Source organism: Pectinophora gossypiella, chromosome 7, assembly GCF_024362695.1.
Source record: "Pectinophora gossypiella chromosome 7, ilPecGoss1.1, whole genome shotgun sequence".
Classification (NCBI taxonomy): Eukaryota; Metazoa; Arthropoda; class Insecta; order Lepidoptera; family Gelechiidae; genus Pectinophora; species Pectinophora gossypiella.
The window spans coordinates 181,473-194,757 of record NC_065410.1 but is presented as its reverse complement, the minus strand read 5'-3'; the positions used below and the strand labels follow the sequence as shown (position 1 = coordinate 194,757).

The window sequence follows — 13,285 nt, the reverse complement described above, 5'->3', positions numbered from 1 at the left end:
AAAGCTTTCACATCGGTGCTAGGCACTTGGGCAATGTAGACACTCTGACAAAAAACATGGTGGTCGTTAGATTAGCCATATCAATGACAAATAACCAGGATATACAGGATACAAGGTTTGACCAGTTTGGTGACACGGTAGAATAAGTGAAGCAGCGTGGTGTGCTCCGGTTAATTGAGACTATTGAGAGAATTTTGGAAGGATATTGGCCGTTTATTTGATAATAAACTCCAACGAAATGAATTAATTTTTTTGTATCTTGTTTTTTCCCTCAGAGAAAGGCAAAGGCACACAAAATTAAATTTCGCGGTACACATGAAACAAATATACCTATCAAAACTTCAAAATAAAGTTCATAAATTATAAACGGTCAAAGTTATTTAAAAAACTTGTCTTAAAGATTTATTTCCGTCACCGACGGTTATTTTATTTAATATATAAAATATGATTATTTTTATTATATTTGTTGTCTTTTTGTTTTGAATTGCCTTCTTGGTTTCGCGTTCATAATTTTTGAACGCTATCTTGACGTCACGTCAGCCAGTCGCGATTGTCGCGTTCTCATTATTTTTATTTCGCAATTTCTTTACTATTGCATATTCTATAGCTTTCATTTTGTTTCTCGTGCAAAAAGTCAGTGGAAGTCGTACAAATGAGCACTATGGACAATCAGTACTACTACAAATTGATGGCGAGTTACCTGTCTAAGCGGAACTGCGACGAGTCATTTGTTAGGTATTTCCTGGGTAAAAGCGCCAAGAAGTCTCCAGAAGAGCTCGAGAGAGCGGACGAGCGCAAGCGGCGCTTGCAGCGGGAGCGCTCGCGGCGCTACCGGGCGTTAAAGAACGCGCGCCGCCAGCACGAGGGCCGGGATGCGGACAGCGGCGAGTCGCGGGGCAAGTCGCGGGCGCTGCTCGATGACGAGCTAAGCGACCCCGACGAGCCGCCAACCCTGTGCGATCTCAACTACGATGATACATGGGCGGCCTCTTCAGACTGCGCGTCTGACGACAACTCTGCTCACTCGAGCGAATTGAAGCAGTCGCCGCGGCCCGCTGCTTCGCCGACACTCAGTCTGCACCAGCTGCTGAGCGCACCCAACTCCGAGCTCGACTACCCCACTGTGCACAGCCTCATGTTCCACTGGCTGCAGACATAACGTTGCCAACCCTCCACACTGGGGCTCTGGCAAGTTCACAAGCAATTGTTCCACTTTCATATTTCTAACAAACGGTCTAGAACTTATACTAAGTTTAAGTTTTTATTATGTTGTGTCTGAAATAATTCACTTTACTTTTGACTTTGAATGGAAATCATCTTATTTTTTGGATACAATAACAATATTATTCAGTAGTCAGTTTGAAAGTCACAAAAAGCCATAGTAGTAGGTACTTTATTTAAATTGAATTAATTTAACATTTGAATTTAGGCTCTCACATATCAAATAATTGCACTGCTTTTGCAATGATAACATGTCAACATTGAGACAACCGTCCTGCTGTAAGTTTAATCTTAACTGTATTTTACAATTTCAGGGTGGATTTAAAAAAACAAGTTGGCTAATATAAAATTTACTAACAGTACACACACACACACACACACAAATCTATATAATTTGCCGTTACTTAGTTATTTTAAAACCACCCTGAAGTGATAATATGTAACCAACTGACAGACAGGGTAACTTAGTATTGTTCTGCAGAGTGATGCTTGAAAGGGATTGGTTAAGCAGTTTTAAATTCCAAGAGGATGTAAACTTTAAAAGCCATACAATTATAATGAAATGATGCATGCTCAGTAAATGATTTATGAAATTACAATTTAAGTTAATTTTACCAGAATAATTAATAGATGAATTTTAGAAACAGCTATATACATTCATCTGCATTAGTTTAAGTAGATGTCAGTTGGCTACATAGACACCGGTGGTGAAGGGGCCGGTCTGCTCCCGTTCACTGCTTTAGTTATAGAGTATTCCACTAGACAATAAGTTGTTATTAAGTTGCCATATCCTAATATTTAGATACTCAACTATTATACATTATTATTATTAAATGTATATGCATTATAGAGAATTATAGATTATATAGTTTGTGATATGAATGAATTTACATTTTGTGTGAACTCTACATTGTTAGTGGTATGTGACAGATAGCATAGAAATCTTTACAGGTCATAAATAAACATGCTGATTTCCAGTGCGCTAGACACCCAGCTCCTCAATGTAGTTTGGAATTGAATTCCAGGGCAAATGCTTTTCAAATCTTCGGTTTAATGTGAACTGTTAAGCATTACAATTTTATTGGATAAGTTAGAAATGAAAAGGACTGTAAAAAGCATTTAAAATGATATTTCATTTTATAAAATATTGATTCTCAAATCAAGGACAACAATTTTTAACTGTTTTTTTACATTGTTATAGGAACTACTGTTGCTTTTATTATTTCCATATTAATTATTACAACTTTAATTGCTTTTGCTAAGATTTATAATAAGAAAATAATTGTTTATTAATGAGGGACTTTCCAGGCTACATTCACCAAACACAATATAGACGGTGTTGTGCCGCTTTAACGTGATAATTACCTATTTTCTCATTACTCGGGTACAGTCATGACTACTAATGTGTATACACTTTGCAACCATGTGACATTAACTTTTTTGACAAATTAAACCGTAAGTCTCATTAAGTCATTAAATGTCGAATATGATAGTGCGACTAGGTTCTAAAGTGCGTACTTGATATTGCTCATGATTGTACATAATTATTCAAAAATACAATGTAATGTCAGAAGGATCACATTATTATGTATAGAATTATGTTGCAACTTATATTGCTTCTCTTTATTTTGATCAGAATAATAATGGGTGGAAAATGTAATTGTCCCTGAGTGTAATAAAAAGGGTCATCATTTATATCCAAAAACAAAGATACCTAAAAGATGCACATGCATGCTATCCATGAAATTAGAAGGTTAAATGAAGGAAAATCTGTACAGCGCCATCTATATTGTTTTTGAGGAATGAAGCCTGGAAAGTCCCTCATTGATGTACAGCATATTATTATGTACAGTCGATTATTCAGAAACAGTATAAGAAAATTCATTGATTTTGAATGTGTACAAGAGACTACACACATACCTTGAAAACTTCGGTCAGGACTCAGGATGCTATCAAATTACCACTAAATAAGTATATATTATTATTTTTAATTGAATAATTATTATCTGTTAAGGTTAAATTTTGTAATACTGTTTAACACATAACATACCATAACGCCTGTATCCCTGAAGGGGCAGGCAGAGGTGAGGTAATACTGTTTAAGTATAACTGTAATAATAGGTACAGTTTTGAAGGTATGTGCTTAGTTAGATAGACATAATGGTGGGACCGAACTAACTGCAGTTGTGTTCTGTACTCCTGATGCGGCTTTGGATTGCTATTGTGTTTATTTTGTATATTTAAGTAACGGAATAAATGTATCTAATTGGACCTAAGCACTTCACATTCAAGGATTCAAAGAGATGAAATTCAGTCTTGTCAGATTTTGAAATGAAATACAGGTGCTTGTATTCATTTGTTTCGTTGTAGGTGATGCGTGGAAATAGTTCTAATAAAGAGATTCTGTTAGCTTACTAGGAGTTTAATAAACATACCCGTGCAGGCACACGTGTATCCCGCAAAATACTATTGTAGGAAGGGTATATTCTGAATTGTCTGGAATAGGGCTTACAAGTAAGAAGCGAGCTTTTTTTATGGCATAATATTTAAAAGTAGAACTCAAAATTCAGAATGTGCTCATCACGCTGACACGGTGCGGGCAAACAAACACATGCATTGCCTTCGAAGATGTAGTGTTAATGTAGAATAGGTACTGTTAAGGTAGTGCCATATTAAAGAGCTTCCTGGACTATTTTTAAACAATCTTTTAATAACAAAACAACCTGACCCAAACAATACACTTAAATGAATCCACATTCACTGTTACCTTGTCACGAATAATTAAAACATCCCTATAAAATCGAATTCCAAATCAAAAACATAGACTTTAGTTAGGTGTATAATATTTATTGCATACAAACAATCCAGCAGCACTTCTTTAACTGTGTTGAAAACTAATTGCAATACTTAGCGAGATCGCATCGTCAACGAAACTTATAGATCATTCATGACATTATAATTGAATGTTAATAAAATATCTTCTTTATAGCGTAATTAATATACGTGTTTTTAGAACATAATATATTATGGATTTCGATGTCACACTGCCCACATACTTAGTGATTTCGATTACTTATACTAAAATGAAGGCCACAGCAGCGCCCACTGTGCATTCCGTAACTTCTAATATGGCGCCCAATGTCGACTAGTTTCTGCCTTCAGTCATAGAATAAGGAATAATAATATTCAGTGTCACAGTTGCAGTGTTCAAAATATAATGCTAATTAATCACAGCCATCATCACAATCACTACATACACTTTTTTAATAAATAGTGCATAGCATATTATTCATAGTTAATTTTAAAATACCTATATCCTTTATGAACATCATTATGCATAGGAACTGTTAAGAATATATTCTTTTAATAAATAACATGGCATTAATTTAATAAACTATCCAGTGAGGGCCACTATGGCAGGCCGTCAAGCGGAAATATTAGCCGTATATGAAACTGTTACATTTTTTTCCAACTGTAAAAGTTAATAAGAAGGTAATGAATGCGCGCGTGAGGTTCTGAGTGGATGAGCACGCGGCGACGGCGCGTGGCAGGCTGCAGTCCGCCGCGTGCCGCCTCGAGCGCGCGTGGGCCGTCACCGCGCCTGATCACTGCCACCACATATGTCGCTCACTGCCGCCGCATGTCGCGCCCGCCGCCCGCCTCGCGCTCCTCAGCCCTGAACCATGAGATCTTGCACCATGTACAAGATCACATACGTGGCAAAAAAGAAACAGGTACATGTACTACATACATAATAATAACTATTTCATTCAAATGCATATTAACAAATTATTTTCATTGATATTGGAATGATATTAATTTCTCTCTACCTTTATATCATAAAACATATGGGCCAATTAGGTTTTTCTTTGCAGCCTGAGCCAGAGGAAACTTGGCATTGTTACCTGCCTCCCCTTTACATACACCTCGGTAGTCATCAGCGTTTAATGAATATATCATAGCCCCATGTAACTGGCTTTCTTTAATAAACTTGGCTTTTTCCAAAACACTTTCAGGAGTGTCATAGGAAACCCACTCATTATCCTTGTATAGGTATGGCACTTTTGCATCTTTATCTTGCTTGAGCACTACTTCAGATTTGAAATTTTGTATAAATGTGCAGACATCCGGGTAGTCTACAAAACCCAGAGATCCTAGAGCACCATAACCTGATGCAGGGCTTCCAATTGCACCATTGTCAGGATTAACCAAGGTGAAAGTGTGACCGTATGTTGGTATACCCACTACAATTTTATCTCTATTGAGACCTTTATTCACATACATGTTGACAGTGTAGTTAATATTGAGAGTAGCCATATAGAGCTGCTCTGACACTCTTGCATAAAGAGGAGAGTTAAGTCCAGTGAAAGGAGTGAATTTCGTGAAGTAGTGGAAATCATATGTCATAATATTTACAAAGTCGACATATTGATTTAACTGATCTACATCATATGCAAAATCTACAATAGTTTTAGGGGCAGCAACTGCCACAGTCAGTAAATACGGCCTTTTTTCTCTAATATATTCAGCTCGAATTTCATGCAAAAGCTGGGAAAAATGCTGTCGTTGACGTTTGTTTATAATCTGCACTTCACCATGCACTGCTGGAAACTCCCAATCCAAGTCTATACCATCCAGTGTATAGTTTCTTAATATAGCCTTGATTGATCTTATAAATGTTTTCCTAGATGCATGGTTCACTATCATATCTGAGAATCCATCATTTTCTCCAGCTCCTCCAATGGATAGTAAGATTTTTAAATCTGGATTGGAAGATTTCAGTTTAACAACTTCTTCCAAGGTTCGCAACTGATCATTATTTAGTTTGACTTGCTTATTTAGAACTTGTGCGAAGGCGACGTTGATGTGAGTGCAGAGATGCGGGTGAATGTCAGCGGGCAGAAGAGCACGCGTCGCGCGAGGGTCCGGCGTTGTATAGTAGCACACGAGCACGGCACTGCGTCCTGGCCTCGGCGACGTACGAGCTCCGGGTATCAACTCGGCAATCAATATTCCTGCTGCCGTCGATGCCAACGCCATAATCGCCATCACGGACAACCAAAATAACCATGACTTACGCTTGGAGTAAATGTGTGTTTTTCCTTGTTGACTGTTCGAGTTTTTTAATTCGTTATATTTCTCAGTCATATCGCATAACCTACTGATGATGCATAAGAGAAACTATCCTCCGGTGAAGGTCTTGCTCTAATTTCTGACAGCAAATACCTAGATGGCAAATAGTAAACACAACAAACACCCACTCTCACTCATGAACCATGAACGAATGGAGAATGGAACCACAGACTAGTAAGAGATACTACGAATGGAACGAAAATCGAAATCAACCAAACTTGAACCTTGAACCAAACAGGTCTTTGAACCAAACCATCACAGACCAAGGCTCATATCTATGACAAGCCGCCATTGCTAGCTGACATAAGTGTTACCATTCAATTTGTATCTCTAACATTCCAAGGACGCGAATTTTATTATTGAAAATTAAGTGAATTACTGACTAATGTATTTAATTACTAATATTTGTCACGTATACAAAAATCATTAAAACTGTACGTAAATCTTTTATTAAAAGTACAAAATTTCCTTGCAAAGCAAATTAAAAACATAGGACGTGGGTAATTTATTTTTACGAAATGGCAACGCAGCGTTGGATGACGTCAGTTGGGCTAACCTTGAAAGCTTGAAAATTGAACCAAAACAAAAGTTATTCTTGGTCGGTGGTCCTTGCAAAACATACATTCGGTCCGTTTGAAGTTACCTGTTAAACAACTTTTAGAAAGGACTCTGCCAACAAAAACAACTCTGCTGTAAAATTTTAGCCTATGGTAATGTACGGTAATGTAGCATTATAAAAAAATATTGTGCGTTACCTGCGCTTATAATCAAACAAAAAAAATATCGTACATCGGAACGCGCTATTTGATTTCGTACAATAATGGTACAATCGAGGACAATAATATCCCAACAAAAACATTTTCATGTAAAAATTTCGCTACCAAACGGCCAAGCCACATATTTTGCCTAACGTATAGAGTTTGTGAACTTATAGTTTGTACAATTAGGATGTGTAGAGTTAGAAACTTGGCGCTACATGAGATCTGATGACTTTTTGACATTGTGTAGGATAATGAAGTCGACTGCTGGCAACATATCCTGAGAGTTTAGTTTATCTACTGTAATCTAAACCTGAGTTATGAGGGTTAAAAAAATCGGCGAAATATTTTGAGAAAAGGTAGGTAGTGCCTGCCTTTGCGCTTCGCTTTGCTTGTTTTCGCGGGGCACTGTCGCTGCTGTGCCTCCAGATAACGAGGAATAATACTGTATGTAAGTTAAGTGTCTTAAACAGATTTTTGAGTTCATTCGTTTGGGGTTCAGAGTAGGCTCAGAGGGTGGGGGCTTAGGTTTCATCATTTCAATAATCATCATCAAGAATTAAATACATACGACTTGGCTGTATAGGCATAGTTCCCTTTGCCTTGCCCTTCGGGTAAAAGAAAAACAAATAGTGGAGTTGAGTTGACATTTATTTGACAACATACAATATGACCGTGATGATGGAGATTTTTAAAGAAATATAATAGAAGAGTCCTTGGAAAGTAATTTTATTATAAAAGAGAAAAATCAATGAACAATATACGTCGTAATCAATTCAGTTATTATGTTGGGAGAAGGGCTGGCCGCTAGCGATGGATAGCACGTCGCTGAACCAATACGAAGAGCGCCTCTATTCAGTTTTCAAGACATTCGACGTCGACAACGAGGAGGCGCTAAACAAGGCCGCCGTATTACAGTTGTGTGACGCGTTACAGTTGGAGCAGCGCGGCGCCGCGCTCGTGGACACGCTGTTCGAGCGACGCGACCAGCGCGTCACATTCGCGCAGTTCCGCAGCGGCCTCCTGGCTGTGCTGGGTGACCCGCCACCGCCGTCGCCGCCCCTGCGGCCCGAAACACCGCCGCCGCCCAGTGACGACGACTCGTCCGGCCGCGAGGTCGCGCCTAAGTTCGTGTTCGGCTCCAAGAAGTACGGTCGCCGCTCGCGCCCAACCCGAGTCGCAGCCGCGCCCGCCCCTGCACCGCCGCCGGCCGAGCCGCCGCCCGTCGCGCCCGTGCCCGCTGCACTCGACCTCGATCACGAGAGCCGCGTCGACTGCGACGGCGCGCTGCGACTGTGCAGGCGGCTTCACATGGACGGTATCGACCGTCGCCTCGTCGAGCGGATCTTCGAGAGTTCTTCGACGGCCGAGACGACCGTCGGCGAGTTTTTCGACAGGCTCAATGCGTCTCTCACGTCGTCGATCGGCGACGGCATCGCCGAAGACGCGGGCGCCGCCGCGACGGGTGACGTGGAGGCCGCGCTTCCCGCCGCACTCGTGGTCGAGGAGTGGGAGCGCGTCGGAGTGCCTGACCCGCGCCGCCTACTCGCCGAGCTCGGCTTCGACGCCGCAGCTCTGGTCGCCGCCGAGCTCAACCGCGCCCTCGACGACGAGTTGCGCGCTCTCGCCGAACCGCCGGACGCCCGGACCTCGTTGACGACTGCCGCCCTCGCGCTCGCGCGCCTCCGCCTCGAGCGCGTTCGCCGCGCCGGCGACGTCGCCGCCGCCGAGCGCGACCGAATGCGGCTCGACGTCGACGAGGCGAACCGGCGCGCGCGGATCCTCGCCCAGGAGGTCGACGAGAACCACGCGCGGCTCGAGGCTGAGCTGACGGCGACCCTGCGGCGGACGGAGGTGCGTCACGCGGAGGCGGCGCGCTTCGTCGAGCGCGAGCGGCTCGCCGAGCGGGAGCGCGCCGCCGCCGAGCGCGCCGAGCTGGAGGCGGAGCTGGCGCGCCGTGCCGACGCCGAGCAGCGGCTGCGCGCCGAGGCGGACGTGCTGCGCGAGCGCCTGCGGGCCGGGGAGGCGCGCGCCGCGGCCGCCGAGGCCCGCGCGGCCGCGGCCGAGCGCGAGGGCGCGCGCCTGGCGGCCGCCGCGCAGGCCGCGGAGGCGCGTGCGGGCGGCGCGCAGGGCGCGGCGGCGCAGGCGGGCGCGGCGCTGGCGGCGGCCGCCGACGAGCTGCGGCGCGACAACGCGCGGCTGCGGGACCGCTGCGACGAGCTGGCCGCGCAGCTGGAGGCGCGCGCGCGCCCGCGCCCGCCCGCGGCCGCGCCGCACACGTGGCACGAGGAGGCCGGCGCCGCGCCCGTCGTCGTCACCGTCGTCGCTCCGTCGGTGAGGCCCTCGGTTTTCGTGTTATGTTTCCGTTTCGTCGGACGACTGACGAGCTGCAATCTCACGTTACAGGTGGCCGAAGGTGGCGAGTCGCCCCCGGTCAGTCTCGACCTGGTGCCGCTCCCGGCGACGACCGAAAGGCCGGCGAGCGCGGGGGAGCCCGATGCGCGTGAAGAGCTCGCCGCGCTGCGCGCCCGCCTAGAGGAGGCCGACGCCAGGCACCGCGACGAAAAGATTAGACTAGAGGATCTGGTCAAGTGAGTTGACAGTCTTGCACCTTGGTCTTCGAGAGGTCGATCGTGACGTGACGTAAATTAACTAAAATATTCGGCAGGGAGCTGGAAACGAGTCTCGAGCAGATGCGCGTCGAGTACGAGCGCTGCGAAGAGTATTGGAGCGGCAAGCTGGAGGACGAGCGCGAGCTTCTGGCGGAGGAACAGCGCGCGGGCGACGAGCGGCTGGCCGAGCTGGTGGCCAAGGTAGCGGAGTACGAACGCCAATACGCGGGCGCGCGCCTGCCGCCCATCCCGGAGGCGCCGGCGCTGGAGCGCCAGGCCGCCGAGCTGGAGGCTGAGCTGGCGCGCGCGCGCCGCCGCCACGCCGACCTGCAGCGCCGCGACGCCGATCTTCAGCGCCGTGACGCCGAACTGCAGCGCCGCGACGCCGAGCTGCAGCGCCGCGAAGCCGAGCTGCAGTGCCGCCACCAGGAGCTGCAGCGGCGCCGGGACGACGCCCAGCGCCGCGAGCGCGACCTCGCGCGCCTCGCCGCCGGCCTCGACACGCTTCGACGCGTTGCGGTGAGTACTTCTGTCTTCCGAGGGTGGGAGGCGACCGGCGAGCCCGCCACTGACCGGCGTGTGGTTGCAGGGCCGCGGCGCGGGCGGCGACGGGGCGGGCCCCGAGGTGCGCGCGCGCCTGGCGCGGGCCGAGGGCGCCGTGGCGCGGCTGGCGGCGCGGCTGGCCGCCGCCGACCTGCTGGTCAAGGACCTGTACGTGGAGAACTGCCTGCTGGGCCCGGCGCCGCGCCGCCTCTGACACGCGGCGTCGGCGCCGACCTGCTGGTCAAGGACCTGTACGTGGAGAACTGCCTGCTGGGCCCGGCGCCGCGCCGCCTCTGACACGCGGCGTCGGCGCCGACCTGCTGGTCAAGGACCTGTACGTGGAGAACTGCCTGCTGGGCCCGGCGCCGCGCCGCCTCTGACACGCGGCGTCGGCGCCGACCTGCTGGTCAAGGACCTGTACGTGGAGAACTGCCTGCTGGGCCCGGCGCCGCGCCGCCTCTGACACGCGGCGTCGGCGCCGACCTGCTGGTCAAGGACCTGTACGTGGAGAACTGCCTGCTGGGCCCGGCGCCGCGCCGCCTCTGACACGCGGCGTCGGCGCCGACCTGCTGGTCAAGGACCTGTACGTGGAGAACTGCCTGCTGGGCCCGGCGCCGCGCCGCCTCTGACACGCGACGTCGGCGCCGACCTGCTGGTCAAGGACCTGTACGTGGAGAACTGCCTGCTGGGCCCGGCGCCGCGCCGCCTCTGACACGCGACGTCGGCGCCGACCTGCTGGTCAAGGACCTGTACGTGGAGAACTGCCTGCTGGGCTCGGCGTCGCGCCGCCTCTTTAAATTAAAAGCAAAGAGCGAAAATATAATGATTTATTAGGTAATGTACATCTGTTAGGCAACAAACCCCTGTCTAGTTTTTCATTTTAGATTTCAATGTTTGTCCAATCTGTATATTACTTATATAAGTTCTAAAGTTTATGGAGAGAATTCATTGTTATGACAGAAAAAGCTACGTAATACAGTGAACAACGATTGTGGACTGATGCCACACCCCGGACACTTCATACAAACAACCTTGTTTTACACAGACGCTACACCTTGACATTTGTAAACATGGCTCAGACATTGGTGGAGAGTGTAGAGTTGTTGTTCTACATATTGGTTCTCTTCTAGTATTATCCCTTATTCTATGGCAATGCTCCGATCTGAACACCTTTGCTAACTATTTTACGCTACAGAGAAAGACGGACCTCGTCGCCGCTTTACACAGATAATTTTGCGAAAATAAATACAGGTGTAGGTGACACCGTACCGAAAACTGAGAGGGATGATTCAGATTATGATTCTGAGTTGGACTGATGACTGCCGCTGACAGAATTGAAGGTATGAGGGACTGTCCGGGCCACATCCCTTAAAATATAGATGGCGCTGTCCAACGCTGCCTTTGTTTGGTTCATTGGTTCAACTGGTTCATTGCATGGATTCCAGACATTTGTCTCTTTGATCTTGAGTATAAAATTATGACCCTTGTTATTACACACAAGCACAACACATCTACCAACTATTATTATTCAGTTCAAAATTAAGAGGAGCAATATAGGTAAGAAAGATAATTCTAAACTAGATTAGAATTAGATTTCGATTGATCGAAATTTCAAGTATTCTTGTGCATAGAAAATAGGTAATTATCACGTCGAACGTGGAACGAGGCCTGGAAATTCCCTCATTATCCTAGTAATACAAGACTGGTCCCAGGGTGGCTTGTGTGTGTGTGTGTACTTTAGAATAATTTGTTGCAGGATCTCTGTGACATATCGCGGGATGCTATAAGTTGTAAATGTGCCTTCTTTACGTGTATGTTAAAATCGAGATGACGGTGTTCCTGTTATACTAAGTTTGTAAATTCCTAACTAAACCGTATCTCTAAAATCACATTTAGTAGTAGGTACCAGATGATTATAATGTTTGTTTACTTATACAGGGTGTTAGTAACATCCTAACGAAAACTTTGGGGGATGATTCAGACCATGATTCTGTGCTGATGTCAAGTGGAATTTTCCTTTGCAAAAGAATAGAACTAAAAATTATCCGGCAGGAAAGTCCACTTGATATCAACTGAGAGTAGTCATGGTCTGAATCACCATGACTACTCTCAGTTTTCGTTTTCGTAAGTGACATCGTAACGAATACTGGGAGGGATGATTCAGCACATTATTCTGAGTTAATATCAAGTGGAATTTTCTATTATAAAAGTATAGCATCTTATCTGAATCATCCTCCTTAGTATTCGTTACGATGTCACTAACTCTCTGTGAACAATTTATATCCGGACATATTTTATATTTGTGTGTTCTCAGTCCGAGTGGCCTCAAGAGACTGTGTAATGTGCACATGTATGTTAAATGCTTTATAGTGTAAGTGGAGAAGTGAGTGTGGTGACGTGAGCCGCGCCAGCGGGGCTGCAGTGCGGCGACATCGTTGTGATATTGTTGTATGGTGTTTTCGTTGCGTTGCTCCACTTTATCGAGCACCCGCGAGGGCCGATAAGGTGTCGCGGTACTTGTTTAAACACATACTATTATCTTGGGTAGATAATCATGTAATGAGGTATGTACATGTATCGGGTCAACTGGTGCAGTGCAGTGGAGTGTGCCGGGGACGTGGCGCTGCTCCGATTACCCCGCACCGCCTCTGTGTGTATTCTAGCTCAAAAGACGACAACACGTATTTTGAATCTTATTTGTTAAGATAAAATTCAAAAGTGATAATTATGCATATTTTTATGGAAACGCGTTTTTTTTAAGAAAAGTTTTAAGTATACGTATATATTACAGATGTTTTATTATTTATCAAACATAGGGTAATTTGTGGTAGTTAGATACAGCGAGTTTATCGGTGGAGAGCGCGTGACGTCATCCACATTGCCTTGTGTTGTGCTGTGACGAGTGTTCCACTATTTTTGTAATATAAACGATGATGTGCTGGTAGACGACTGTTGGCATTCTAACTATATGTATAAGTACAGTATGAGCGCCGCGGCCGCCAGCCCTGGCCTGTTGAC

At 46.1% G+C, this 13,285-nt stretch overlaps 3 protein-coding genes across 3 annotated transcripts; 2 read left to right on the top strand and 1 right to left on the bottom strand.

Annotated features, from left to right (window-relative positions):
• Nucleotides 1–525: 525 nt before the first annotated feature.
• On the top strand, nt 526–3,915 carry LOC126368302 (uncharacterized). Its single transcript, XM_050012208.1, has one exon. The coding sequence runs from the start codon at nt 653–655 to the stop codon at nt 1,157–1,159; it is 507 nt and encodes a 168-aa protein (XP_049868165.1). The 5' UTR covers nt 526–652; the 3' UTR covers nt 1,160–3,915.
• Nucleotides 3,912–6,620, bottom strand: LOC126368298 (chitinase-3-like protein 2). Its single transcript, XM_050012193.1, has one exon. The coding sequence runs from the start codon at nt 6,367–6,369 to the stop codon at nt 5,059–5,061; it is 1,311 nt and encodes a 436-aa protein (XP_049868150.1). The 5' UTR covers nt 6,370–6,620; the 3' UTR covers nt 3,912–5,058.
• A 1,147-nt stretch (nt 6,621–7,767) lies between these two features.
• LOC126368262 (blastoderm-specific protein 25D) lies at nt 7,768–10,355 on the top strand (the record flags this gene model as incomplete). Its single annotated transcript, XM_050012159.1, is given in 4 exon segments — nt 7,768–9,446; nt 9,519–9,703; nt 9,781–10,252; nt 10,254–10,355. Coding segments are annotated over 4 exon segments (2,280 nt in total), but the record flags the coding sequence as incomplete, so codon positions are not given.
• Nucleotides 10,356–13,285: the final 2,930 nt, after the last annotated feature.